We start from the raw sequence: 27,478 nt of genomic DNA on the forward strand, positions 1-27,478 counted from the left end.
ACAGGTTGGGTTTTTTTTTTTGCAGTTTCTCAGTAAGAAACTGATTTTTTTTTTTTTTTTTTTTGCTTCAAGAGACAAAAAAAAAAATAAAAAGAGAGGTTGGTGAAAATAATAATCAACTTCAGGGTAGTAACAGTTACTTTGCTTCATCAACTAAACCTCTTCGTTGTTTATTTTCTTATAAACAGCAGTGCAGGCATTTTTCCTTTATCTGAATCTGAATTGCTGGGAAAAGTTTGCACATTTATGATGAAAATGCTCGTTTAAACCATAATAATTTTTATTGTGTAATGATGATAATCCAAAAATATACATCATAAAAGACACTGTGCCAGTCCACAACCAGGAATACTACCGCATGTTAAACATAGATTTACAACACTGAGATGGAAAACATTCAGTTATTTAGTTTTAAAAAGCCAAACGGCGAGACGTTCACAATTCTCGTTATTCACAATTGCACCTTGGAAATGTCTCAGCGCTCCACATTTTTATTAAATAACATCCACGAGGATTAACCAGCCTGTTGATTAAGGCTTTGCTGTTTTAGAACAGCACACATATTCTCATGTAGCACTATATATATATATATATATATATATATATATATATATATTATATATATATATATATATATATATATATATATATATATACACATTTCCAGGTACTTTTATTACCTTTTATTTATATAAGAGTGATGTGTAAACAATCTGGTGCCTTCGGTTTTTCTAAAAAATATACTATAAAAGTGTCCAATATCGTTCTGGAATTTACAAAGTTTTAATGTTACCCACACACAGGATGAAGGAGAGGTACAAAAGTCTGAAATGTAGAGTTTGTTCTCGCACTCGTTTGGATATTTATACATATACATGTACGGTATGCGGGATCTTCTTATGGGATGATGTTGAGGAATCCGCTATATCTTCAGGTGAGTTCCAGAGTTTTTTTTTTACGTGCTGGTACAAGAAGCAGTCTCTGAGGAACATGAATGATTGTAGATGTTACACTACAGTGTTTCTATGCCTGTATGGTGGAGGAGGCAGAAATGTTCCCGGCTTCATGCTGGACTCTGATGGGTTCTCACGGGTGTTCTGCTTGTAGATGAAAGTGTTCCTGCAGACCAGCGAGGGATCTGGAGGATGCTGTGGAATGTTGGATGGAAGGCTGTGATGCTGCTTCTCTGGATTGTTTGTGCGAAAGGACTTCTTGCTTGTTCCTGCATGACCTGTTTGTGTTGTGCTGCTTTGATGGACCGCATGGCCCGGTAGAACAGTGGTGCTACTTTTAACACCATCATGTTGGTGTGAGATGCGAGCAGGACCAGGAGAACCAGGCTGGATTTGGTGGCTGATGTGACATATTTGTCCTGTTACTGAAGGAAGGACACACTTACTGGGATGATCAATACATAGACCGTGACCTGAAAGGAGATGGTGGCCATTTTGACTCACCGGTCCACTTTGAGGAGGCTGAACTGCTGGAAGTGTAAAATGAACATGGGGTCTCTCTGTTTGAGTGCTGAGGTTGATGTGGCTGTTTGTAGTCCTGCTTGTTGCCCTGGACAGTAGAGGAAGCGAAACCCCACTTTTCTTCAGTGTCTCCTGGATCATCTCATCTGCGTTGTGGTCTAGAGGAGCGTTAATGTTCTCATTCTCAATCTTGAGCTGTCCATCATGGTTGCCATGGTAACCTGGGTTATCCAGTGCATGAATCTCTCTGTTTTTTTGATGTGTGATGAAAGGATTCTCCTCAATAGGGTCTGAAGTTTAGAGAAAAAAACCCCCAGCATTTTTAATATGAGAGCACAAAGAACGAAAGTGGAGAAGCCCACAATTTATTGATCTATCCACCTACATAACACAAGGTTCTGTTATTACTATTATTATTACTGTTATTATTATTATTATTTTTCACCCAGCATGAAACACTGGACTACTGCAAAAGCAGAAGAGACTACCTGAGGAACTCTTGTCATTCCTGGCAGCCACACAACGGTCCTCATCAACACTTCTCCTCTGTGTTCTTTCTTTCAGGAATGCAGCAGGATCTGCACTGTAGCGTCGACAGCTGCTGTCCTCCACAAAGGCGGTGCTGAGCTTCTTCTTTAGCTTTCCATGACAGAGCTGCTCCTCCTTCCCTGGCCTCACTGGGAAAAACAGTTCACCAGACGATGTGGCTGCCTCACAACTCTGTGTTCCTATTGTCGCATCACTCAGTCCCTGTATGTCAATCAATATGGAATCGAAAAAAGATAAAAAAAAAAGAAAACTCTTAATCCAGTGTCTGATTTATTAGCTAAGGGGGGGGGATCGAAGATACAGTAGTGATATGTCTCACCAGACTGGAATCCAGATGAGGGCTGGATGGATGGGAGGAAACCGGAGCATCGGGGTTTTGAGGAACCAAGTACTCCTCAGCATCCATCACGTCTCCAAATTCATCCTCATCCAAAAGACTGTGGAAGAATTTGCTGTGGTTGGGACTGGGCAGCTTTGTGCAGTCATCACCCTGAAACAAAAAAAAGTATTGCCAATATTCTCCAGAAGCGTAAAGTGTCAGAACTACGAGGAGAAATTGTCTTTCTGCTACTCACCTGAATGACTAGGTATCTCTGAGGGTCTCTTGCCATCCTGCAGAACTCTGTAGCGAGCTCTTTAAACCGGGGCCGACTGTCAGCATCGATCATCCAACCTTGAGCGGGATTTAACGAATGATCGTTAAATGAGTCACAAAACGAAGCGGGCCTTTCAAGCAGGATATGAATCGATGCGATGTAAATAAACGGGAAATTCTTTTCTTTTCGTCCATAGTTCCTCGATTTTGTCTAGGCAACTATCCATCCCGCTAACTGATAGAACCTTTTAATCCCTGTTAAGCATTTGCATTTGGATGTTTCCACTTCCCTCTCTAAGGCTCAAGCTACAACAGTAATTACTCATCTCTATCAGTTTACTGCAGTTTGGTTGTTAACGGTATGGCGATTCGAATCAGCGTGGCGTATAATTATATTTAGATACAATGCGTTTCTATTTGTCCGCAAACTCACATTTGACCATGACCATGTAGACGTCTATGGTGCATACAGGAGGTTGAGCCAGACGTTCTCCTTTCTCCAGAATATCCGGGATCTCGCGATTAGGGATGCTATCGTACGGCTTTCCTCCGAACGTCATCAGCTCCCAGACGGTCACTCCTGATCAAATAAATACTATATATGGTGATATACAGTGATCTAGATACTAACGAGAAAGAATTTCTCAGGCATCTCTACTCAAGAAAAATCCCGGCAACCTTGGAGGCATGAATTAGCACGGATAATTTGCATAATTGGCGAGCATTAAGTGGTAAACCACTCACGGAGAGCCTTATTTCCCTTACCATAACTCCAAACATCGCTCTGGTGCGTGAACTTTCTGTAGTGAATACACTCCAGCGCCATCCACTTGATGAGCATCTGCACGTGAATGGGCACACAGATGGCTATTCTGTAGCGTTAATACATGCAGTACTGTACTGTACTATAGGTTTGATCGTGTTCATATCCAAGTTTAAAGACAGTCATCGTGAATTGATATAGACTTTCTAACCTTGTCTTCATCTTCGTTGTACTCCTTCACATCGGCCTCCAGTAGTTGCGCAAGTCCAAAGTCGGCGATCTTGATGTGGTTTGGGGACTTCACCACAATATTACGGGCGGACAAGTTTCTATGGACTAGTCTTCTCTCCTCCAAGTACACCATACCCTGAAAATATACAAGTCATCATAATTAATGCAAGCATGCTTTTTTTGTCTTTTCTCTCACTCTATAAGTATATTTTTGAAGAAGGAGTGCCTCAGGGTTCTGTATTAAGCCCTGTCGTATTATATTCTGTCGTGTGATGTCGAATCAGGATGTGAGGACATCTCGTGCCTTGCTCTCCTGTTCACGTCTGAATACATTTATATAGTCAAATATAAGCCATAGAGATACACATACACCTTCTCAAATGTTCTCTCAATGCAGGTCCGGTTCGCTGCTTGCACACTGCTAGCCTTTAGCCGTCTGTACACATTCCGTCAGAGACGGGCATGATGAAAAGCAGAGCGCCCCGATCAAAACCTGCTGACGCTGATTAGCATAGCAGCCAGCCCTGGGCACGCCTCTTATATTGGAAGCAGGTTGAAGGCGAGCAAAAGGAAGCGGCGTAAAGGTTCCTTTCATTGGGAACAGAAGGTCATGAATCAGTCACAGTCCAAAAACAATTGTGGTCTGTTAGGATTTAAACCTGTTGGTGCATTTGTTCTAGATCAAACAGTACTCAGTTGGCAATTATTGGGCTTTGTTTTTAAAACAAAAAAAAAATGTAATGATGATATCTACAGTATATACAAAAGCCAAAGATGGCTTCTAGAAAAAAAAAGGAAACATAGAAAATGTAGTATACTCATATGAGAGAAATGAGGTTGCATGGAATCACCGGGTGTTGGGATGCCAGGGTTTTCTTGACAGCTTTATTGAGCGTTTTAATTTACTAACTGGGCACACAGAAACAAGAACAGAAAAAAAAAGATGCACAACATCCTACTATGCGTGGCGTGGTTCTGTTATAGCCAATCAAAATGTACCTCCATGGTTAATTAGTTCATCAATAATCCATTATGCAATGAGATGGCACCACAGCCAGCATTCCTGGTTCAGCTGGAGATACTGGAGAATCCTCCCTGCTATATAAACATACTACGCTTCCATTACACCATAAACGCATTTATAATTCCTCCATGTGCCACACAACGTCTCTAAATGAGGATCTGCTACCAGTCGGGCTGCGGCATGACCGCGACAACCTCCGACAACAGGGACGTGTCGCGGGCGGGCGCATGATTGATAGAAGTCATTAAGTCGGTGTCCGAACCTCTTAGTGACGAAGAGCCGGTGCGAGTCTCTTCTTCTCAAGCCGTCAGTTCACAGTGGACAGGTGGCTCGACAGTGTCACAGGTTAGGGAGCAGGATATGGGGAAGAAAGTCATGCCAAAAAAACAACAACAAAATAAACAAACAAAAAAAAACACTCAAGCATGATAGAAAGATGGCATTTTACAACGGTAGCTTGAGTCTCAAAAATAAACACATCACAGTCTTAATAATCCACGCGGGAGTTTCACAGCAATAAATAGCAGCGGGTACTCCGGTGTCCTCTCTCGATCTCAATCTCAAAGACATGCGCTGTAGACTGATTTCCAAATTCTTCGTAGTGTGGGGGAGACGGATGAGTAGAGTAGGACCAGACTAGCATGAATTTATCATGGCGGTTTATAGTGGCTGCTGAAAAAGAAGAAATCAAGCAAACCACTTTCCTCAGACTGCAACGATACTGGTAAAAGTCTGAACCTCCTTCATTTCCTCCAGCTGATTGTGATTGTGGCTTTTGATTGAAGGGCATTTTGTCGACTTTTGAGCTACTCAAAGAGCAGTTGAAGCGTCTCTCTAATGCTTATGAATTACAAAATTCATGGCAGGAGCAAGTCATAATCTAAAAAAAAAAAATCATAATAAAAAAAAAAGGGTATTTTTGGCTGCATTCATATTCAGTTACTTCATACTCTATACCCCTAATAATGAATCTCTCGATGAAGGACGATGAGACTTATTCTGTAAATAACAGAGACTTTTATTTGTTTATTTATTTGAAAACGATTTTTACCTTGGCGATCTGCACACACCAGTTGAGCAGAAGCTGAGAGCCGACGTCGTCCTTGTGCTCGTGAACGTAGTCCAGCAGGCAGCCGAGGGGCATGAACTGGGTCACCAGCTGCACGTTGGGGCTCACACACACCCCGAGCAGACGCAGCAGGTGCGGATGATCCATGCTGGACATCATCACAGCCTCCTTAGGGGGATGGGACATCAGATGCAGGTTTAGAACACGATGGAAAACACGATGCTAACGTTCACTTTACCATGCAATGCTTTTAATAGATGTTGGTTTTTTCCCCTATTATTTAATCCTGAATGGATAGAAAAGGCTGCGCATTAACATTGGCCTTGAAGAAAAGTAAGAAAGCGCAAAGAACGAAGACTTTCAGTGCTCTATGAAAAAAGAGAAAGGGCATCGATATCCGTCCTTTCAAATCCCAGACTAAACATTATCCACTAAGCCTTATAGAGTGAAAGAAGTAAATAGAAAAAAATAATGAGAGAGTGTATTTAGCACTCCCTCGCCTCTCAGAAGAGGTGACCGCCATTAGTGAGAGCGTGTGTGTGTGTGTGTGATGCACTTATTTAGAGTGCATGTGCAAGAATATTGTTTATATTTGTTCTTAATAATGATAAGACATTTTCTGTTACGTAGATATATTAACCCAAACATCTTGGCATGTGTGCATTGAGATTTACAGTGCCCTCCACTAATATTGGCACCCTTAGTAAAATTGTCTTTATTGTTTAACATTTTGATCTTTTGTTTAAAAAAAAAAAAATCGCAAAATGTTCTCCTCTCATGGATATCAAACAATTGCAAACACAACTCAGGTTTAGCAAAAAAAAAATAAATAATTGTGTGCAACAATTATTGGCACCCTTTTAGTCAATACTTTGTGCTACCTCCCTTTGCCAAGATAACAGCTCTGAGTCTTCTCCTTTAACGCCTGATGAGGTTGGAGAATACATGGAAAGGGATCTGAGACCGTTCCTCCATACAGAATCTCTCCAGATCCTTCAAATTTTGAGCTACACGCTGGTGGACTCTCCTCTTCAGTTCACCTCACAGGTTTTCTATGGGGTTCAGGTCAGGGGACTGTGATGGTCATGGCAGGAACTTGATTTTGTGGTCAGTAAACCATTTTTGTGTTGATTTTGATGTATGTTTTGGATCACTGTCCTGCTGGAAGATCCAACCACGGCCCATTTTAAAGCGTTCTGGCAAGAGCAGTCAGGTTTTCATTTAATTCAATTCAATTCAATTCAATTTTATTTGTATAGCACTTTTTACAATAGACATTGTCTCAAAGCAGCTTTACAGAAATATCAACATGGTATACAGATATTAAAGGTGCGAATTTATCCCAACTGAGCAAGCCACTGAGTGGCGACGGTGGCAAGGAAAAACTCCCTAAGATGTTTTAAGAGGAAGAAACCTTGAGAGGAACCCGACTCAGAAGGGAACCCATCCTCATCTGGGTAACAACAGTTAGTGTGAAAAAGTTCATTATGGATTTATATGAAGTCTGTATGGCCTTAGGAGCAGCCGTAGTCCCAGCAGTCTGGAATTAAAGAAGATTTGAGCTCCATCCAGAGGCAGAAAGGATATGGATCTCTAGTATCTCCATAAATTCGTGTGGGGCTCGGCGAAAGGAGAGAGGGAGAAAAAAGATAATTATGACTGCGAAGTAGTAGAACAGAATCTATTCAGGGTAGGCTTGAGTAAACAAATACGTTTTAAGCCTAGACTTAAACACTGAGACTGTGTCTGAGTCCCGAACACTAATAGGAAGACTGTTCCATAACTGTGGGGCTCTAGAGAAAGCTCTTCCCCCTGCTGTAGCCTTCACTATTCGAGGTACCGTCAAATAGCCTGCATCTTTTGATCTAATTTGATCTTGATATCTGTTGATATTTGATAGAGCCACACGAACCATCCTTTTCACAGTGCGTCTTCTTACAGGTTGGTTCATAACATTTCCACTTGACTGGAACTTCTTAATTATTGCCCTGATGGTGGAAATGGGCATTTTCAATGCTTGTGCTATTTTCTTATAGCCACGCCCCATTTTGTGAAGCTCAACAACCTTTTGCCACACGTCACAACTATATTCCTTGGTCTTACCCATTGTTATGAATGACTAAGGGAATTTGGGAATTTGCTTACCTCATATTCATACCCCTGTGAAACAGGAAGTCAAGATTGAATAATTTCCTGTTCCTAGTCACCCAGGTATACTAAAAAATGTAAAATATCAATGGGAATATACTTCAAATATATTTTTCTCATATGAATTCATAGGGGGTGCCAGTAATTGTTGCATACCTATATTTAACAAAGTTTTTTTAATAAATTTTTTTTTTTGGATAAACCTTTGTTGTGTTTGCAATTGTTTGATATCCATGAGAACAGAGTATTTTTGTGAATTTTTTTAACAAAAGATCAAAAGGTTAAACAATATAAACAATTTTTCACAGCCTTCTTTGCTCAAATATACCAAGGGTGCCAGTATTAGTGGAGGGCACTGTATGTGCATGGAAAACAGCGTTGTTGCGACTCACATCCAGAAAATTGGCACTGGATTTCAGTCCTGTAGTTTCATTGAGGACTTTTACGGCCACTGGGATTTTCACGCTCTCACCTTCTGGTATCCAGATGCCCTGATAGAGAAAAAAAAAATATTAAGATATTTTATAGAATAATAATATATGCACATTTATCACAAACACACACACACACACACACACACACACTCTCTCTCTCTCTCTATTACCTTGTAAACAGTACTGAAGGTGCCGGATCCCAGGATTTTCACCCTCTTGAGTTCAGTTTCCTTGAGTAAGCGCAGCTGAGCCTGATTCACTGCAGTTCCACTGGTTTTAAGAGGCTCCAGGAGCTGATCAACACACAGATCCCAGATCAGTTATCAGTTATCCCAGATCAGTAACACACTCACATACACACTATACATCTTTATACACTACACACTACATATACTACACACCTTTATATACACACAACATATCCCACACCAGTAAAGTGTACCTCAGATTCCAGAAAGCGGCGTAACACTCTCTTCTTCTTAATGCTCTTGCGTCTGATATAAACAGCAAAACCGAGCGCCACGATTACGAGCACAAACATCACCCCGATCACTCCGGCTGCAATCAGAGGAGTCCTGCAATGAAAAACGGCTAAGGTTTAGGCAGCCAAAAATGTTGAAGTGACAGAACAGCAATAAAAGGCGTTTTATCTAAAACAAATGTTCATTGGCATTTCATTCTAGCATGGGCGGATGTAAGTAAAATAATAATAATAATAGTAATAATAATAATAACGATAACTTAGTATTATTATTACCTATCCATCATTCCAATGCAGTCTTGAATCCGAGGTCCAGTGCATCTGAAACACACAAAGCGATGTGTAAAATTATTATTGTTAGGGGTTCAAGCCCGAAGGGCTGAAACTCTATTGTTATTGTAAGGATTTATATTATTATTATTCTTCCATAAAACTGATTGTGCAGACCAAACTGTAACTCATAGAGAACTGAAATTTTGAGGGAAGATAGTCCCCCGGCATTACTACGGCGTTGCAAAGTATCGGCCTGATCGGCCAGATGGTGGCGCTAGAGTGAGAATTTTTTATAAAAATGGCCATAACTTTTGAACCGTTTGTCACAGACTCAAGTGTCTTATGTCTGGAATCCTTGGGACCAGACGAACAAAACGTATATCTCCGATTTCATTTCCGCCTATAAAAATTTTCCGCCATCTTGGATTTTTTGTAAAATCTACTTTTGTAAACTGGTCCTAGGTTTTTCCTCTCATTGGGACCAAACCAGTGCCAAACGAATCTATGGAGTCTGACTATGAAAAGTTATCAAAAAAAGTTTCGACTTTTCGCTACTGTATGCGAAAACACAGGAAGTAGGCATGGCCACTTTTACTTAACTGACCAGACGAACAAAACTTACATCTTTGATTCAATTTCCGTCATTGAAAATTTTCCATCATTGGAAATTAAAAAAAAACATTTCCGCCATCTTGGATTTTTCGTGAAGCTTACGACCCCAATTCCAAAAAAGTTGTGTGGGCTGTGTAAAATGTAAATAAATGTAAATAAAAACAGAATACAAAGATTTGCAAATCTCATAAACACGTATGTTATTCACAATAGAACATAGAAAACATATCAAATGTTTAAACTGAGTAAATGTACCATTTTAAGAAAAAACACGTCTCAAAAAAGTTGGGATGGGGGCAAGAAAAAGCTGGAAAAGTAATTGTTAGTAAAAAAGAAACAGCTGGAGGTTAATTGGGAACAGGTCAGTAAGATGATTGGGTATAAAAAGAGTATCTTAGAGAAACAGAGTCTTTCAGAAGTAAAGATGAAAACAGGGTTTTGTGAACTAGTCCTAGGTTTTTCGCTCAACTGAAACAAAACTATTGCATGACAATTCTTAGGACTATTTAGATCAATAGTTGTCAAAAAAGGTTGAACTTTTAATTTACCCTAGGCAAGGGCACATCAAAACGTTTGAAGTGGGTGTGGTATCTTTTACTAAAATGGCTGTAACTCTTGAACAGAATGAGATACTTTCACCAAACTTGGGATACTTATATATGGGCTCAATCGGAGGCCAGATCTAAAAAAATGACTGATTGTGACCAGTTGGTGGCGCTATAATAGAACAAAACATTAAACTGGCACTAAATGTGGAAACATTGGTCCAATACACATGATAAATAAATCTTGCAAGAATTGTCTTTGTCCAAGATCCAATCAGCATATATGGGGACAATAGTGAATCTTGAAAAACTTGGTTGCCATTGGTCAATCAATGTTCAGCAGCTATTAGATGAGCTTAATGAAGGCCGATATTTCTTAAAATCATCTTGGTTTTTCTTTGATTTAGGTGCTTATAAGATTGCACAATATTAAAAAATATATTTTAACATCTTTAAGGGCCCTAAATGGCTTGAACGCCGATAATTGCTGCTTGCAGTAATGAGGTAATGAGGGTGTGATGCGATGCAACATAAAGCATGATCATAACATTTATTTAATAGTTTATGTAATATATAAAAAGGTTTTACTTGTACACTAATCTATCATATAAAAAACATTTATACAATTTATAATATCCCTCATTTTATCAGGTTGAGGCCATGTACCCAGAATGTACTTGTGACAGAGAGTTGAATCTCTCAGCTGGACTCCTCACAGTGACACTAAGCTCTAATGGACCATTTACTCCCAATTAAAATCTTTTCTATTAAAGCTGTGAACTCTGAGGCAGGTTCAAAATCTCTGCTGGGTGCCAAGAATAATAGCCACAATCCACAGCAGATGTACATTTAATATAGTGTGATTTAGAGATTTAATTCTGTGTTGGATTCAGTGCAGTATACAAGTTAATAGGGAAACATAGCATGCAGACTTATCGCTATTAAACTCAGGCTGCTGCTGCTGCTTCATTACGAGGAAATGATGTCATCATGAGTGAGTGATCTAATTCCGTATGGTTCATTACAGTGTGCTGCACATTTGCAGTTTTTTTTTCTCAATTGTCACGTGTTGGAGCACTTAGTTTATCAGCATTAATCAGAAATGAAAACACACACACACACCCTTGGGTGCAGTGGGTGTGGCAAGGTCTGCATTCGTTGTTGCTGTGGGCGTATTTGAAGATGAAGCTGTCGCCACCCTGCAGCCCGTCAGGACATTTCTCCACACAGCTGGGCCCGTCTTTCACGTGAACACACTTCATACACTGATCTGCACCCTAAAGAGGAGAGAGAGAGAGAGAGAGAGAGAGAGAGAGAGAGAGAGAGAGACAGGTGTGTAGAGAGTGAGAGAGGCAGACAGAAAGAGACAGTAAGAGGTATAGAGATAGAGAAGAAAGAAGACCGACAGAGAGATAATGAACGAGAGAGACAGACAGAATGACAGAGCAAGACAGAGACAGATACATAATTAGACAGAGGCAGACAGAAAGACAAATAGAGACCGAGAAAGAGAGAGGCAGACAGAGGGAGGCAGTGAGACATAACAAGAGACCAACAGAGACAGAGAGATAGAGACAGACACAGAGATGGATGGAGAAAGCGCAAGAGCGAGCGAGAGAGAGAGAGAGAGAGACTAAGAAAGAGGAAGAGAGATGACGCAGACACAGAGAGGCAGCGAGGCAGAGCGAGAGACATACAGAGATAAAGAGAGATACAGAGAGGGATGGGTAGACAGATAGACAGACAGATAGATAGATAGATGGAGACAGAGGAAGATACATAAATAAAGAAAGAAAGAATAAAGAACGCTTAGTTTCTTACTGGTCCGTGACAGGTCAGTGTTTTATCTCCAGATTTCTCACACTGGCTGTCGCACGCCACACACACCGATCCGTTGATGAACTCCCGAAATTCTCTGTAACACACACACACACACACACACACACACACACACACACACAGCATTAGCAAGACCACCAAAATCTCTGGTTTTTTTCGTGTCATATTAAGTACTGGAATAAACAGCAATTCAGGTTTCCATGAACATCAGCAGATTCAAAACTACGACTCTTTCCTTCTCCTTACTGTTTCAGCTCCTCTAAACCCAGAGCTCAGAGTGTCCGGCTCTCCGGTGCTGGGAGATGAACCATGAATAATTCACTTTCCTTCCACTGAGAGAGGGGTAAAAAAAAAAGGAAACAAAAAGCACAAATAGCCGTCCCTCCATTGTATCCTGAAAGACTGACAAATACATGGATAGGATTTTTTTCTCCTTCCAGTTTTTCAATGTTAAATGACAGCTAACTGATGATTTTGTCAGCAAATACACAATTGAATGAAATCATTCCCAAAAAGCACTCTCGACCCATCCCGGCAAACTTTCTTTCTTTCTTTATTTTTTTAACAAGATTTCTTTGCTGAAAGGCTGCATTTGGCTCTTAAATGAGTAACACGGTCGAAGTGTTTAGCATAGAATTAGCACACATCCATCCATCCATCCATCCATCTTCTTTACCGCTTAATCATTTTCAGGGTCACAGGGAACCTGGAGCCTATCCCAGGGAGCATCAGGCACAAGGCGGGGTACACCCTGGACGGGGTGCCAATCCATCGCAGGGCACAATCACATACACACTCACACACCCATTCATACACTACGGACACTTTGGACACGCCAATCAGCCTACCATGCATGTCTTTAGACTGGGGGAGGAAACCGGAGTACCCGGAGGAAACCCCCACAGCACGGGGAGAACATGCAAACTCCGCACACACAGGGCCGCATAGAATTAGCAAACACACAAAATGTGCTTAATTACAGTAACGTCAAAGTGAGCTCATCTTGGGGATATCGAAAATATCACTGAAAGTAAACAACAACAGCGACGGAATCAGGCCGACAGAACATACTTTTCTTCTTCGCGTGATCTTCAGGAAATTAGGACGACGCAACGTAGGGGCGATTGTGTGGGAAAAGGATGTTTCAAGCATGAGATGTTAAACCGATTCACAGACTAATGCAGAAAATAAGCGAATATTTGATATTTCAAGGCGTTAACGACGCTCGAGCCGTGTTTAAAATGTCGATTATCTTCTCTTTGCAAGCGTGAAGTCACCAAAAAGGACCGCAGATGTATTACCTCCAGAGGCGAAAGGAAAAGTGTGAAATAAACCGAACGAGTCGGAGAACGCAAATCAAACTTATCAAAGTCGTCTCTATTTATCAGACGCTCACCGGCAGACAGCGGGCGCTGTCAGGAGCTAAACGAACATGCGTCTCACAGTGCAGCCACATTCACAGTCGACACACGGTGGGGGAATATCTTTTGTTTTAATGAATAAACCACAAAAGGAGCGCCGTTCTTTCAGTAATCCTGCTGGAACGAGATGTTAATTTCTCCTTTTATTTATTTATTTATTTATTTATTTATTTATTTTTCCTTAGGCTACAATTTCACGCTCGGTTGCGTATTAGCGTTACAGTCGAGTCCATGTGCCGATTTTTGGAAGAAATCGCAGGTTTATATCAATCCACTCGTTCTGACAAGTTACCGTTTCTATAGCAACAAGCTCCACGGGGACTTCATGTAAACCGGGTTGACAGAATGTTTGTCATATTAACTTAAAAGGCTGGTGAGGGAATGACAGTGTTTGTAGATGCTAGCAACGCAACATCACTTTTGTGTTTTGCAAAACATTAAATGTTACTATGTGTAAAAAAAAGAGTACAAGGTGTCATTCTCTCATTAGTTTAAAAACTGTAATCGTTGTCCAGTTGCTATGGTATCAGAGGAATAAAACATATGCTGTTAGGTAGAATCATACAAAATGTACATATATATATATATATATATATAGGTTTAGTCTAGCGTAAAGCAATCACACTGACCCGTGGTAGAGGTTGCAAGACTTCACACACGTCCTCCCGCGACTGTAGTACCTACAGGACACACACTGGTCCGGACCGGGACCCCAACATCCTGCTTCTGAACACAGCTTATCACACACACGCTGCTCTGTAACTGGGAAAAACACACACATGTATATAAATATAAACCCTTATATAAAAATAGTTTATGACAGGTAATTAAGTCACAATTTCACAGCTATAAATGTCACAGAAAGTGATTTTGTCTTAAAGCACCATGGTGGGTGCTGTTATAGTGCTGAAGTGCTTTATTCCTCTTACACCACAGCAACAATTCTTTTTTAAAAAAATATATATTCACATTAAATGACACCTGCAAAACTCCATAAAAGGTAAAGCTCACCCCAAAAAAAAGTATCCTGAGTATCCTTAGACATAAACAGACATATCCATTTATCATATCAATCCAGCTCAACACAAATATTTTTACTGTATTCTCCACAGTAAATTGGCCATTTAGATGTCGAGGGTATGGCGATGAGTCTGGTGTCGGATGCTGTGCTGTGCACTCACTGCACTGCTGCGTCTCCTTGTTGCTGTTCAGCAGCGCTCGCTGACTGCCGGAGCGGAAAAACCTCGTCCAGTTCAATGTGTGGTAGAAACACAGTTGGCTGTTGTTGCTGATGTACACGTTCCCGGCGCTGATCTCCTGCAGAGACTGGAAGCTCAGGGATGTGATCCAGTGCTGCTTCAGGATCATCAGCGAGACGCCGCTGAGTGAAGAAAGCGACATCGACACTCAACGATAACCCTTAATAACGTAGTTCTAGGGTTAATTAACTAAATCAGTCCTGATCAAAAAGCGATATTCTTTTGCGCTCACCTATAAAGAGTCCTTCCTCCAATGACGCTGAGGTTGGAGAACACGCTGAAGTCCGTCATGTTCTCCGGCCAGGACTGGATGTTCAAGAACCCTAAAAATCAACTGGATTTTATTAGACAACGCTGCAGACATTTAACACTGACATTTCCTCCTCGTACTCTACACAGTCTCTTTTTTTCAAATATTTCTTTTTTTCATGGCACGAAAATACACACTTACAAAGGGAACAGAACGAGAAAAGTTGATTAAAAAAATAATAATAATACAACGCAGGGTTTTATTATTAACTAGAAGGCGAGCAAAAATCATCACATGTTTAAATAACGAGCGTTCAGCATGAGAGGCGCCATTACTTTTTACTCCATACCGCCGTTTCCATTATAAGAACGTTTCGCCCCATTAGCTGCATGACACAGTCAGAGGCACGAGTTTAATATGATGAACGACAGAGCAGGAAATATAATAGTTCGATTCAATTTGAACAAACCGATAAAATACAGTTACACCATTCTCAATAAATTCATCTATTAAATAAGAAATATTAGAAGATATCATTTCAAAAATTACATACAAATATAGATAAATAATTAAAAAAAATTTAAGTGCCCGGGTGTATGTAGCCTAATATTTGATCATTTAGATTATATTATTAAAAACACACTTTTATTTACCTTTTTATTGCCAACACTATCTAATCCTACTGATATATCAATTGCATCTGTTTTATTTTATTTGTATTATTATAGCATGTTAAATTGTTGTTGGATTTCCATTAAATTTTCTATAATTCTTTACACTTCATAATCCATTTTATTTGGTATTTGTACTGTCTATTAAATTAGATTAGACATTTTCATTGTGTATATTATTGCACAATTATTGTAATCTATTTTAATAATCACTGTATATTTTGTTCTGAAATATACTGTACATTTCATTTTAGTCGACATTATTGCATGTTATAATATATTTTATTTTCGTTTATTTATCAGTTCGTTGTTGTTGCATTTTATTTACTATTAATTATTATTTACTACTCTGCTGACATACTCTAGATCCCCAAATGCACTATATAGTGTGTAAAGTGGTGTAGAACTGAAAGCTGGTCCTCACCTGTGATCTCTTTAACTGTGAGGAACACGCCGAGTCTCTCGGGGTCCAAAGCTCTGCTCCCGTGGTACATATCTCTGTTAGGGGGCGAAGAGAAACATCAGAGGCGGGAAGCAAATAGTCCAGCACTTCAGAGTGAGGGTTAAAATGGCTCATGGAGTGGAATGGACTAATGACGTCTCAGAGCGACGAGGCAGCTTGAAGAAAACACTAAATGAGTTCTGACAATCTTGTTGAATGAAGGCCTGTAAGAAACTGTCAAATAAGGGAAAAAAAAACCTGTAATACAGGTGGATAGACTCACGGTTCTCAAAATTAGTATGTGAGTGGCAAAGCCCTAAAGTTCAACTAAAATTGAAATTCTGTTGCGGAAAATTGAACACACTCTGGGGAAATCAAGCTCAGAGATGGATTACTTTACCAAAAAATATCATAGATCGTGTTGCCAGTCTTTGTACGTTTCAGAGAGAGAAAGAGAGAGAGAGAGAGAGAGAGAGAGAGAAGTTTCTCACCCTTTAATTCCAGTGATGAGGAAAATCAGGTTGCCATTGATTTTAGTGCAGTTGATGAACTTGTCGATGTTGCTGGAGTCAACGGTCTGAGCCGTGTGTAGACTGCCTGTCCCTATTCCATCACACACTCAAATACCAACACACACCAACAAAACACTCAAACTCTGATAAATATCCAGCTGCAAACAGCTTCAGCTTTAGGCTCAAGCGAAAGACAGGACTCGTTTCATTTGCGTTGGTTGTCTTGGGAAAGTTTTGACCCGCAAGCCGTGAATAAAATAAAACGTTAGTTAGTTTGAGTTATATAGCGCTTTTATAGACACTCAAAGTGCTTTACATAGTTGGGTGGGGGCATAAGGCCCTACACAGACCACAGGGTGAGTGCCCCCTGCTGGTCTCACTGATACCACTTCCAGCACAACATTAGTTTTCCCCCAGGAGGTCTCCCATCCAGGTACAGGCCAGGCTCAACCCTACTTAGCCTCAGTGAGAAACCAGACAAGAGCTGCAGGGAGATATGGCTCTGGCAAAAAGCTGAAGTGCTATGCTGCTATTTCGATCTACGCTGAAACGTATTGTGTATAGCTTAAATAGAGTAAAAATTGATAGCAGTTTAAGTTTTTCATCAAAATGCAATTTCAGTAGTAAATTGAATTTGAACGAGTTTCTAATTACCGCGAACCATGCAGAATGAGTGCGATCAATACATGTAAGTATTAATGCGATCCAATTACATTACACGAGAAAAAGTCCATTAAAAAACAAAACAAATCTCACTTCATTCACGCACGCATTTTAATTAAGTAAATTCAATGAACTTTTTTCCCCCTTTGTGTAATATTGTCTTATTTTATCGTTAAATCTTGTTATATCTCATTATTTCAAGTCACTCTTTCACTACTATGATCCGATATCATTATTTCGACTTACTGTCTTGTTTCTAAAGTTATTATCTCGTGATTCTGATGCAATATCTCATAATTGAAATCTATAAAGTTACTATTTCGTCATTGTATATTATTTGGACTCCAAACCTTTAAACTGATGGATTCCCATAACGGTAACAACCACCGCCATTTTGACAGTTTTTAATTGTGATGTGCCGAACGCATTGCCAGTGAATTACCGCTCGTTAGACGTATCCGAATAAGAAATTCTACAGAATTCCACTAGAGCAACGTTTGCCTTACTTGCTATTGCAGAATCAGCACAATTATAAGCTATCATACTTATCAGCGTTAGCCTTTAGATAGCCAGACTAGTGAACGAATATATGTTTACATGAGTAGACGGAATGAAAAAAGAAACCTTCAGTCATTGTAGATTATAATCCAAAATTGTTGTGCAAAATAATATGATAGTTTTATTTTAGATCTTTGTTACCTACTTCTACTTTAAGAAAAAAAATGCCTAGTTAATAGCTTTAGATGTTATGAGCTCAGAATAGGATTGAAGTTCAGACTTTTCAATGGAATCAACAGTCAGATTTACTATAATTGGTGCATTTTTACAGCTCAAATGAGTGGTGGATGTTCACCTTTAGGGCAGATGTCAGTACAGGGGACACACATCCTGATGTGGTTCTCCTCCACCTCCATCTTGTTACTCGGACAGGCTCGAACACAGGAGCTGTGATCCACCACAAAGTTGTCTGGAGGAGACCAAAGTGGAACGTTTTCAAGATTTTAAAATATCCAAGACAACACCCAAGACAAGTCGTGACATTTTCTATCTATACGAAACCCTCTAGGACGCATTCTCGAGCAAGAACGCCAACCAAAATCCACATTATCTCTTCGTTTATATCATTTACATTTTATTCGATAACGCCTCGTTTCCGCCTCACTCACGTGGACATTTCTCGACACAGAACGCTCCGTACGTGTATCTGACTTTGGGATTGTGCTCCAGTTGGAAGGTCATCGGGTTGTAGATGAAAGGTTGAGGACACTGAGACACACAAACGCCGCTGTCATTGAAGTTCGTACAAGCCTACGTCAAAAAACACAATTACACATGATCAAGAGGTTAAAGGTCACTGGGTTTAGAAAGGAACTAAGCATATCATTGAATCATTCGCCAGGCATACGATTGAGGTTCGTTTTGGCGTAAACCATTACGTTTTATTAATTTAACACCGTTCACATGTGGAAAAAAAACAAAACACCACCAACAACAACAACAACATAATGAACAATTGATCCAATGCATAATGTAAAAGAGTGAAATGCTGTTCTAATTAAAATCTAGGCATGTATACCATCCCTGTGTGCATGCAGCAATAACCTGAAGTAATCGAAACTCAGGAAGCGATAAACAACAATGACAACGTTATCGCAGAGGTGCCGTTACTTTCCCGGCATTACAAATGACCCGTTCGGGAATCATATTTGTATAAACGCTGGCCTTAAAACGCACTTTATAACACCACCATGAAGGTCTGAATAAGTCTGTACTGTACACACAGACTATAAAAAGAATATGTAATGGTGATATGGTACAACAGTGTGTTTTATTAGTCGAAAAGAAAGAGGACGTACAAAGCAGTCGGTGTGTTTGGGTCCTGAACAGCCTCCAGCGCACTCGCGGGGACAGCAGTCACTGACGAACGGACCGAAACAACGACTGTCGCACTGATCAGCACACACCGTCTTCGTTACTGAATCACACACACACACACACAACATTTCACTTACACCAGATATATTAACTTTATATACAGCTGGGTCCAAAAGCCTGTTTTATCAAAAGATAAAAGATAAACTTTGTTTATGGCTCTCGATGCAATGCGATGTAAAGACACAACAAACACAGTTGTTTAGTCTGGTACTGATCGGATGACGGGTCTGTAATACAACCTGTCTTTGATCCTGGATTGTTTCCTTTAACATTCATGGAAAACACGGTGTGTTTGCATGTTAACAGAGAGTGTGTTTTTGTTTAGGACGCTTACAGATTTGGCACTGATTCTCTTGGTGGCCCCAACAGCGTCCGTTACAGGTTCGATGGCATCGTCTACCTGTAAAAAGAAAAAGTTATATAAATACATATATATATATATATATATATATATATATATATATATATATATATATATATAAAATGGACTTTAGTAATACTAAGTAGTACTAAGTAAGGAATTACAACACTTTGTCGTAATGCTATAGGAAAAAAAATCCTCAGTGAAGTTGTGCAATAAAGTGGAGTTACTGTAAGCACTTCATAGTGCACGTCCTTCCTTGAAGACTTTCTTATGTAAGATGTTAAATGTTAGCAATTATAAATGTATTTTTTTTCTAAACCGTTTATGTAATGCGTCCACCGTACTATGACTAAAACGGTCATCTACACGAGCTCTTGTTCTCATAGTTCCTTCGAATGAATCAGTTATACGTAAATGACCACCTTCTGTAAAGTAACGACGAATCTGTTATAAGCTGTAAATATCTATTAAGGATTTACTCACACGAATTGCCGCTGTTGTTGGACGGCACCACCAGCAGCTCGGCGTGAGGGTTCCTCATGATGTCCCGCCAGTGGATGGTGTCTGCATGGCACAGGAACTTGTTCTGATCCACATACACGCCACCGTTCAGGATCTCTGATGGAGGAGGTTGAAAATCAGAGCTGCTATATATTTAACCCAGATCTGTAGCGTGAATCTTATCTAGATTAACGTCATGGTCATCGCATGTCTTGTTTATGTGTATACGCTGCGTTAGTAAAGGTATTTAAATCTACAGGTGAAGCCAGAGGACAGAATAAATGCCCCGTTATATCTACCGATTCTCAAAGAACACACCTTCTATGTAGGAAATTTGCAAAATCCACACCCTCTACAAAAGTTACATCCATATATATTTACATAGCGGAAAGTTCATCGTATTCAGAACCTGTTTGCGTTTACTCCACACAGAAACCCTGCAGTCTCCTTAACTTCCTTAGATTCTTGAGCTAGCACGGGCGTGATTGTCGAGCATGACGAATGAATGAGCTAATGCAACTGTGTGTGTGGAGGAGCCGCTCTTCTTCCCACAGCCTCCTAAACTGTAATCGTGTTTCAGACCTCCTCAAATCCTACTATTTCATAATGAGTCAGGATGAAATATGTCAGGCTTTAAAGGATTAAACGATGAACACGGTGAACGAGGCGTTCCTCTATTGTTCGCGCTAATTTATAGATCGCGAAATCGACGAAAGCTGAGACGTTCAAGCAGGAACCTTAAAGGACTTCAGAATTTGGAAAGTTCTACTGTTCGAACATTACTCATGTCATGGATATGATTAAACCGTCACGTTGTGAACATCGTGTATGTGGCAGCCTGGGAAAATCTCTTCACCTGGTCAAACTTTGCAGAAGTTTTCTACAAGTATATAGTTCAAAAAACGACTTTTTGCCAGTTTGTTAACCGAAGTGGAGTGTTTGTTAAACTGGCTTCCTACACGATATGATCTTTGGAAGGCAGCTCCCAAGGCAAGTTTGAATAAAGTATCTAAAGTCGAGTACATTATAGGCAGAACCCCCCCCCCCCACACACACACATTTATGTAGAACATCCCGTGCATTGGATTTAAGCGTACACTGAGACAGGAAGATTGAAAGCTTGAGAATTCCACACAGGATGCCACACATTAGAGAATTAAATTTGGAGCATCTTAAACCTTTTCATAAAAATAAATAAATAAAAAAGCGTCCAGGTTAAAGAATGGAGACACACGGTCTCTAACACACTGGCGAGGCAAACTGGAACCTGCTTTGAATATGAAAAGAGGGGCCTTCATAAAAGATTCCGCTTACTGAGTGATATTATAAACTGCTTGGCACAAAACATCTCCAAAACAATTTGTCTCCCTATTTGGAATAGTTCCCAAAAGGAACTATTTAAAAAAAAATAATAATAATAAAAAAAAGGTCTTTTTATATCATCCAAAAATGCATTGATCAATAATGCAAACTACCTGGCAAGACAAACTGGAACCTGCTCTGAATATGCCAAATTATTCGGCCCAACTCTCTGTATACATAGAAGCCTGGCACAAAATCTCTCCAAAGCTATTTGTTTCCATATTTGGAATCGAACGCTTTTCTGATGTCACCTGACGTGCTGCATTTTCCCGCCAAGCCGACCGGCCTAATTTCTTTATACCCCTGCATTGCCAAGGCAGCACAAGAATGAAATCTAAAACTGTCGTTTAGGCCGAGATACTTCCGGACAACAGCCCCCCCGCCCCCCCCACCCCCCCATCTACAATTTTTCGCTTTTTTTTTGTTTTTAAACCATTTCTAAAAAATTCCCCATGTCATAGAACATCAGAAGATATTATAGTGTTTCATGTTTTCATTAATCTGTGCACACAATAAAATCGTGCAAAGTACAGAATAATAGGCTGTGCTGTATCCAGTGCTATTCTATGCACTGATGAATAATGAGCATGGCAGCCATTTTGTTACAAGAAACCTGTGATTAATGTGATCATTACAACTAGGACTCTTCGTGCAGGAATATAACAACATTGTGTGATTGCAGTATTTCACTGTTAGCCATCGTCTCATTCATATCGTAGCCATGTAAGTAAATCGTTTCTGTCTTTAATGTTACATCGCATAATGATTATCTTGAGATTTTTTTTTTCTATCTTTCACAGATGGTTCAATCAAATACCTGGGAGGAGTAAACACATTAAAGTTATGCTTTCATGTGTAGATTGGTGGTGGTTTGATGAAAGGAAGTCAGGATGGAAGGACGCTACTCTACCGGATTTGGGACGCAGCCTTCATTCACTCGTTCAGTGATGGTGGCCTTTTTATTTATTTATTTATTTTTTATTATTTTTTTTATTATTATTTTTTTTAGAAGCACATACTTTACGTTTGAGCTTGCATGGAGCTGTGATCTCCAGAGTCTTAGATGTTCCTGTTTGTTTGCCGTGTCTATTAAAGTACTACGGGCCAAAGGAAAAACGAGATCAACCTGGTCGCATGATATCAAAGCTGGTTGAATATGATTTATATGTATGAGATTCTGTCCAACACTGTCCCGCTGCTCCTGAGCTAATCAGACTCTGTCATGTTTTCGTCCATACATCGGCCTGGTTTAGAAGTCGAGCGAGAGAGACGGTCGAGAAGTATCAGCGTGAATAGACGGCAACAAATTGCATTATCGGTTTCGACAGAGAAAACACGTTTCTCTGGAAATGAACACGTCATATTGTACTGCACTGTTGGATTTTTCGGGATATCAGGATAGAGGAGTTCTCGCCAAAATAACAAGCTGAGGGTTTTGGGTTGTTTTTTTTTTTTTTTTGCTTTATTAACTTCAAGAAAGGGGGAAAAAAAAAAAAAAATTTGTTAAGGGAACGACTGTTTGCTTAAGTGTAACCAAAGTGTTAGCAGGAACTAACCTGTATCTCGGACATTCCAATAGTGATAGAATTTTTTTTTTAAAAGGTGTGTTGTTCTTTAAAAGTTTTCAAGCATCAGCAAATTGCCATGTTTCAATATTCAAATGAAAGATTTATACATGCAACACATAAAAATCAGTATATACTGATGAATGTAATACCGGTAAAGTTCAGTTATAAATGACTGCATACACCATGGCAACCATGTTGAGTTTGTAACTGGCCTTACTAAAGTGTACTATAGATCCAAAACTCAGATTTTATTTTTTTCTCTCAGAAAATCGTAACATTGTAACAGTTACCATCTTAATCCATTTAATAATTACTTCTACATCGTATCAATCTTATTCTCATTTTTATTCCTTTTATATAAGTCGCGTTTTCAGTTGAATTTGGTGAAACCGTTTGAAGCATTCATTGTGTTGAACTCTTTCAATTGCTTTTGTTTGATGTGTTCATTGCAAACGGTTGAAAGTCTGTACATTTTTGACAATAAACCTGATTTAATAATAAATAAACCAGTAGGGGTTGGATGATTTTGATTCTCAGATGTTAAAATCGCAGCGCCCCTGAGCAAAAAACTTTGTCAGAACTGCTGTTATAGAAAACTAATCAACACCTTCAGAGACTTCGAAATTCAATGGCGCTGTCATTAAAAAAAAAAAAAAATTAAATGTAGAAATCTAGCATAACGCTTAAAGGTAAATGGTAAAGGTAACACTTTTTTTTTTTTTGGTAAATGAGACTATTTACACGATTTCCAGTGAAATGAAATGAAATGAAAATAAACAAGAGTCCCTTCAGACCCAGATTCTCATACTTCCTGCATCCTCTGCAGTGAGCAGTCGAGGAAGTGAACTGAATACAGATGGGATGGTGCCGATGCCACTTGGACCCCTGCGTAATATATATTTCATGATCTTGGGGAATTTATTGAGTCGTGAATGAACTGCAGTCCTGCGCATGGGTATAAAGGAAGCAGAAGTGTTCCTTCACCTACTCAACCTCATATACATACCACTGTCCCAGTTCTTACACTGTCTCCTATAGTGTGTACGTGTGTGTGTGTGTGTGTGTGTGTGTGTGTGTGTGTGTGTAATACTTTCTACTAAATAATAAAAGCATATTACTCCTTAAATCTTAGACTACCAAGCAGTCGTAATATTTATAAGCCGGATATTAGACTTGCACTGCGTTGTTCGTTAACGGGTAAAATATCCCATAATCTTTTGCAACGGATATATAATAAATTGTATCTTTACACATGAAAATACGGCGACTATTACTTCAGTGACTTTTCTTTTTACACATCAATATTGTCCTTGAACTCTCACAGGAGTTTTTTACTTGGAAGCCTAAAAAGTAAAAAAAAAATGCTGATTTCCTATATATCATATAAAGTCGCATTCCATGTTTCTATTTGAGCAGTTGGGACAGAATAAACAAAGGTTTGATATGCGGTTAAGGCTATGGGTTACTGATCAGAAGATCGGGGGTTCAAGCCCCAGCACTGCCAAGCTGCCACTGTTGGGCCCTTGAGCAAGGCCCTTAACCCTCTCTGCTCCAGGGGCGCTGTATCATGGCTGACCCTGTGCTCTGACCCCAACTTCCTGTCATGCTGGGATATGTGAAGAAAAGAATTTCACTGTGCTGTAATGTATACATGATTAATAAAAACTCATTATCATTATTCCTGTAGACAATAAACGAGCAAACCCTGTTAAACATAACAGTGGTGCCATGATGATTGAGCCATGCCAGGGGAATTCGCTTACAAGAGAGTACGCACATAGAGAAACCGTAGAAAAAGACACGTCCGTGGATACAGAAAGAAGTAAAAGAACAAGTACCGGTGAGGTTGTTGAGGCCGAGTTGGCGCAGACCAAAGTATTCGTCTCTCCTGTAGTTGAGGAAGATGGCCAGAGCGTAACGGCCTTCGTACAGTTTGGCGCCGCGGATGATGCGCAGGTTCTCCAGAGGCAGATAGTCGAACTGGTTCAGAGCCACCAGGACGTAACCAGTCACCTCGCGGATCGACTGGAATGGAGGAAAGCACGTTTAGATGTAAAACTATTCATTTCAACATTGAAGAAATAAAGATCAGAAACATTTTATGCCCAAGACTAGATGATGTGTCCCTAACTGGATCCTGTGCTCATCCCAATCTGAACATCTTTCAACACACTTATTCGCCTTTACTGATTGCCTTCTACACCAGTACACTGTAATGATTTATAATCCCACTTTCTGATGTCACCCAGAAGACAACGGGTTCCCTTTTGACCCACGGCTTTTTCCTCATGATGTCCACAGGGTTTTTTTCCTTGCCACGGTCACCTCTGGATCTGAAGCCACCACGAATCTATAAATAACCTAGTAAAGTTAAACATTAAGAATTACTTCTTTTCATATCTGGTTAGCACATCTGAAAGGAATCTGGGATCAAGACCAAATTGCTGTACAAGTGTAATGGCTGTCAACTTCGACAGAATTAAAGCTTTTGCTAAGGCTTCCTTGCTATGACATACACCCGCTAATTAGCGCTCGTTTCCAAAAGGAGACTTTTACTTGTAGTTTATCATCTCATGCTAGTTTCTCTTCCAGTTTACAGTCTGTAAGGCACCAAAAGAATTTCAACCCGCTCTCATGCAAAATTCATAAGTGAAAGCAATTTTTGCACTTGTAGAATTTTTTTTTTTAATAAATAAATAAACAAGCAAGCACTTACTGTAGCCCACTCCTCACCCTACCCTTAAAAGGTTATCCTTTAAAGCTTTAGCTATTTATCTTTGTACAAGTTCTTGCAAATCCTTACAAAAGTTTAGTCAGGAGATCATCTTGCTGGTGGTAAAGCGGAGGTAGGAGGGACAAATGCGATAAAACCTCAGCCAGTAAAAGCTTCATCGCTGTTAATGTCAGAGTTGCAATATCAAACGCAATCGCAAAAATCTCGCTGAAGGACAAACTATCCAAATTAGATTATTTTAATGCAAGCAATTTGTTCTGCTCCTGAAAAGCTTTGCCAAAAGAAAGGCGGGCACGTTTATCCCAACCCACATACAAAAATAAATAGATAAATAAAAAGGAACGGATGTGAAGCCTCATTCTCATTTCATCCAGCTCACTCTCCAGCAAATCCCCAGGGTGAGACGTGAACGTGCCAATGTGCGGAGCATTCCAAGAGCTACTTCAAGATCCTGACATTGTACACTGTTTCACGTTGGACAAGGAAATAAACGACACCTAACGAGTAGTGAGTAATGAATTGTTCTAAATGTCACATGCGTTTTAGAATAACGCTGCCCGACGTATAGTGAAAACTTCGCGCATGTTTATTTATGGCTCGTCCATGTACAAGCTGTTACTATAGAAACGTTAACATCAATGGACTATTGAACAAGCTCATAAATACAAACTTGTGATGGAAAAGTTGGACAATATATCATAAACTGAAACTGTAAGACGTGAGATTCGTTGCCTGAAAAGCTCCTGATGAACGCACCGGATGTTCATAGACTAAACGGCACAGCGACGACGAAAGCGCGGACCCTCGCGTACGATGTGACGTGAACACTTGCGAGAGGTGGAGGTAAAAACGATCCCCTCGTTTCCCCATTAGCGAGTGCTAATTAGGCTAATCCTGGCTCCATACCACTCATGCTGCTTCCAGTTTTTATCCATTACAATGATGGAGTTGTGGGACACCGAGGCGGCGTCACTACGGCACTCTCTCGCATGCTGTCTCACGCTGTTAAAGGAAAATAATCAACGATAGGTTGGTGTGATTAAACTGAGTTAAAAGCGCCACCACTCGTAAGATGAGAATTTTCATATAACAGTGTTCTTACGTTCCTTACGTTTAAATAAATATATCCAACCAGGAAAAACAATGCCAAAGACTTGATTGATGGTGTTTTTTTGTGGGGTTTTTTTTTTTGCATAACAGCTAGTAATTTAAGCTGATTGCTGGCCATCCTACTTTATAACTGTTTGTCTCTCTGAATCATGAGTGTGTTGAGTTTGTAAGCTGTCAGAGGCTTAAGAAAGAGTATACAAAAAGAGGACGTTTGAGCTCTCTTTCTCTCTCTCCCTCCCTCCCTCTCTCTCTCGCTCTCTCTGCTGTTTCAAGCTTGTGCTCCCTTGTGATAAGCACTCTCACTAACCCATTCCTGTCTTTGAACCGAGACGGCTGTCAGTCATCTGTGTGCGAGAGGCAGAGAGCTTTGTGTGCATGTGTGAGGTTATCGGTTTATTTTCCTCAGCTCTAGCTCTCTCCCTAAGGCTTCTGAACTCACAGCACTTTGCTCACGAGGTCCCCAAGTAGCCCGCGTGAAAGAATTGTTTACATGCAGTGGCTTCCAATGATCGACACTAGTGCCCTTCTGGTGTTTAGTTTTTTGGGTTTTTTTTTTTTTTAACGTTGGTGTGACTCACCTTGAGAAAGTTCAGGTTGTGGTTCCATTCGATGCTGGTGATCTCCAGGTTTCCCATCACCACCTCGCAG

At 40.0% G+C, this 27,478-nt stretch overlaps 2 protein-coding genes across 2 annotated transcripts; both read right to left on the reverse strand.

The window, feature by feature from the left end:
* Nucleotides 1-772: 772 nt before the first annotated feature.
* On the reverse strand, nucleotides 773-2,262 carry LOC128602047 (uncharacterized). The gene is made up of 2 exons (XM_053615575.1): nucleotides 1,964-2,262; nucleotides 773-1,765 (listed from the first exon to the last, which is right to left on the reverse strand). The coding sequence occupies exon 2, from the start codon at nucleotides 1,614-1,616 to the stop codon at nucleotides 1,008-1,010; it is 609 nt and encodes a 202-aa protein (XP_053471550.1). The 5' UTR covers nucleotides 1,617-1,765; nucleotides 1,964-2,262; the 3' UTR covers nucleotides 773-1,007.
* LOC128602046 (receptor tyrosine-protein kinase erbB-4-like) lies at nucleotides 1,675-27,478 on the reverse strand. Its single transcript, XM_053615573.1, has 25 exons — nucleotides 27,409-27,478; nucleotides 24,825-25,011; nucleotides 20,039-20,173; nucleotides 19,526-19,591; nucleotides 19,113-19,231; nucleotides 18,423-18,564; nucleotides 18,110-18,223; nucleotides 16,573-16,699; nucleotides 16,064-16,137; nucleotides 14,951-15,041; nucleotides 14,641-14,840; nucleotides 14,089-14,221; nucleotides 12,021-12,114; nucleotides 11,322-11,476; nucleotides 9,046-9,090; nucleotides 8,731-8,863; nucleotides 8,459-8,581; nucleotides 8,247-8,345; nucleotides 5,689-5,874; nucleotides 3,594-3,749; nucleotides 3,385-3,460; nucleotides 3,053-3,199; nucleotides 2,600-2,697; nucleotides 2,344-2,514; nucleotides 1,675-2,225 (listed from the first exon to the last, which is right to left on the reverse strand). Exons 1-25 carry the CDS (start codon nucleotides 27,463-27,465, stop codon nucleotides 1,917-1,919), a joined length of 3,237 nt encoding a protein of 1,078 aa, XP_053471548.1. The 5' UTR covers nucleotides 27,466-27,478; the 3' UTR covers nucleotides 1,675-1,916.

Source organism: Ictalurus furcatus, chromosome 26 (assembly GCF_023375685.1).
Source record: "Ictalurus furcatus strain D&B chromosome 26, Billie_1.0, whole genome shotgun sequence".
NCBI lineage: Eukaryota > Metazoa > Chordata > Actinopteri > Siluriformes > Ictaluridae > Ictalurus > Ictalurus furcatus.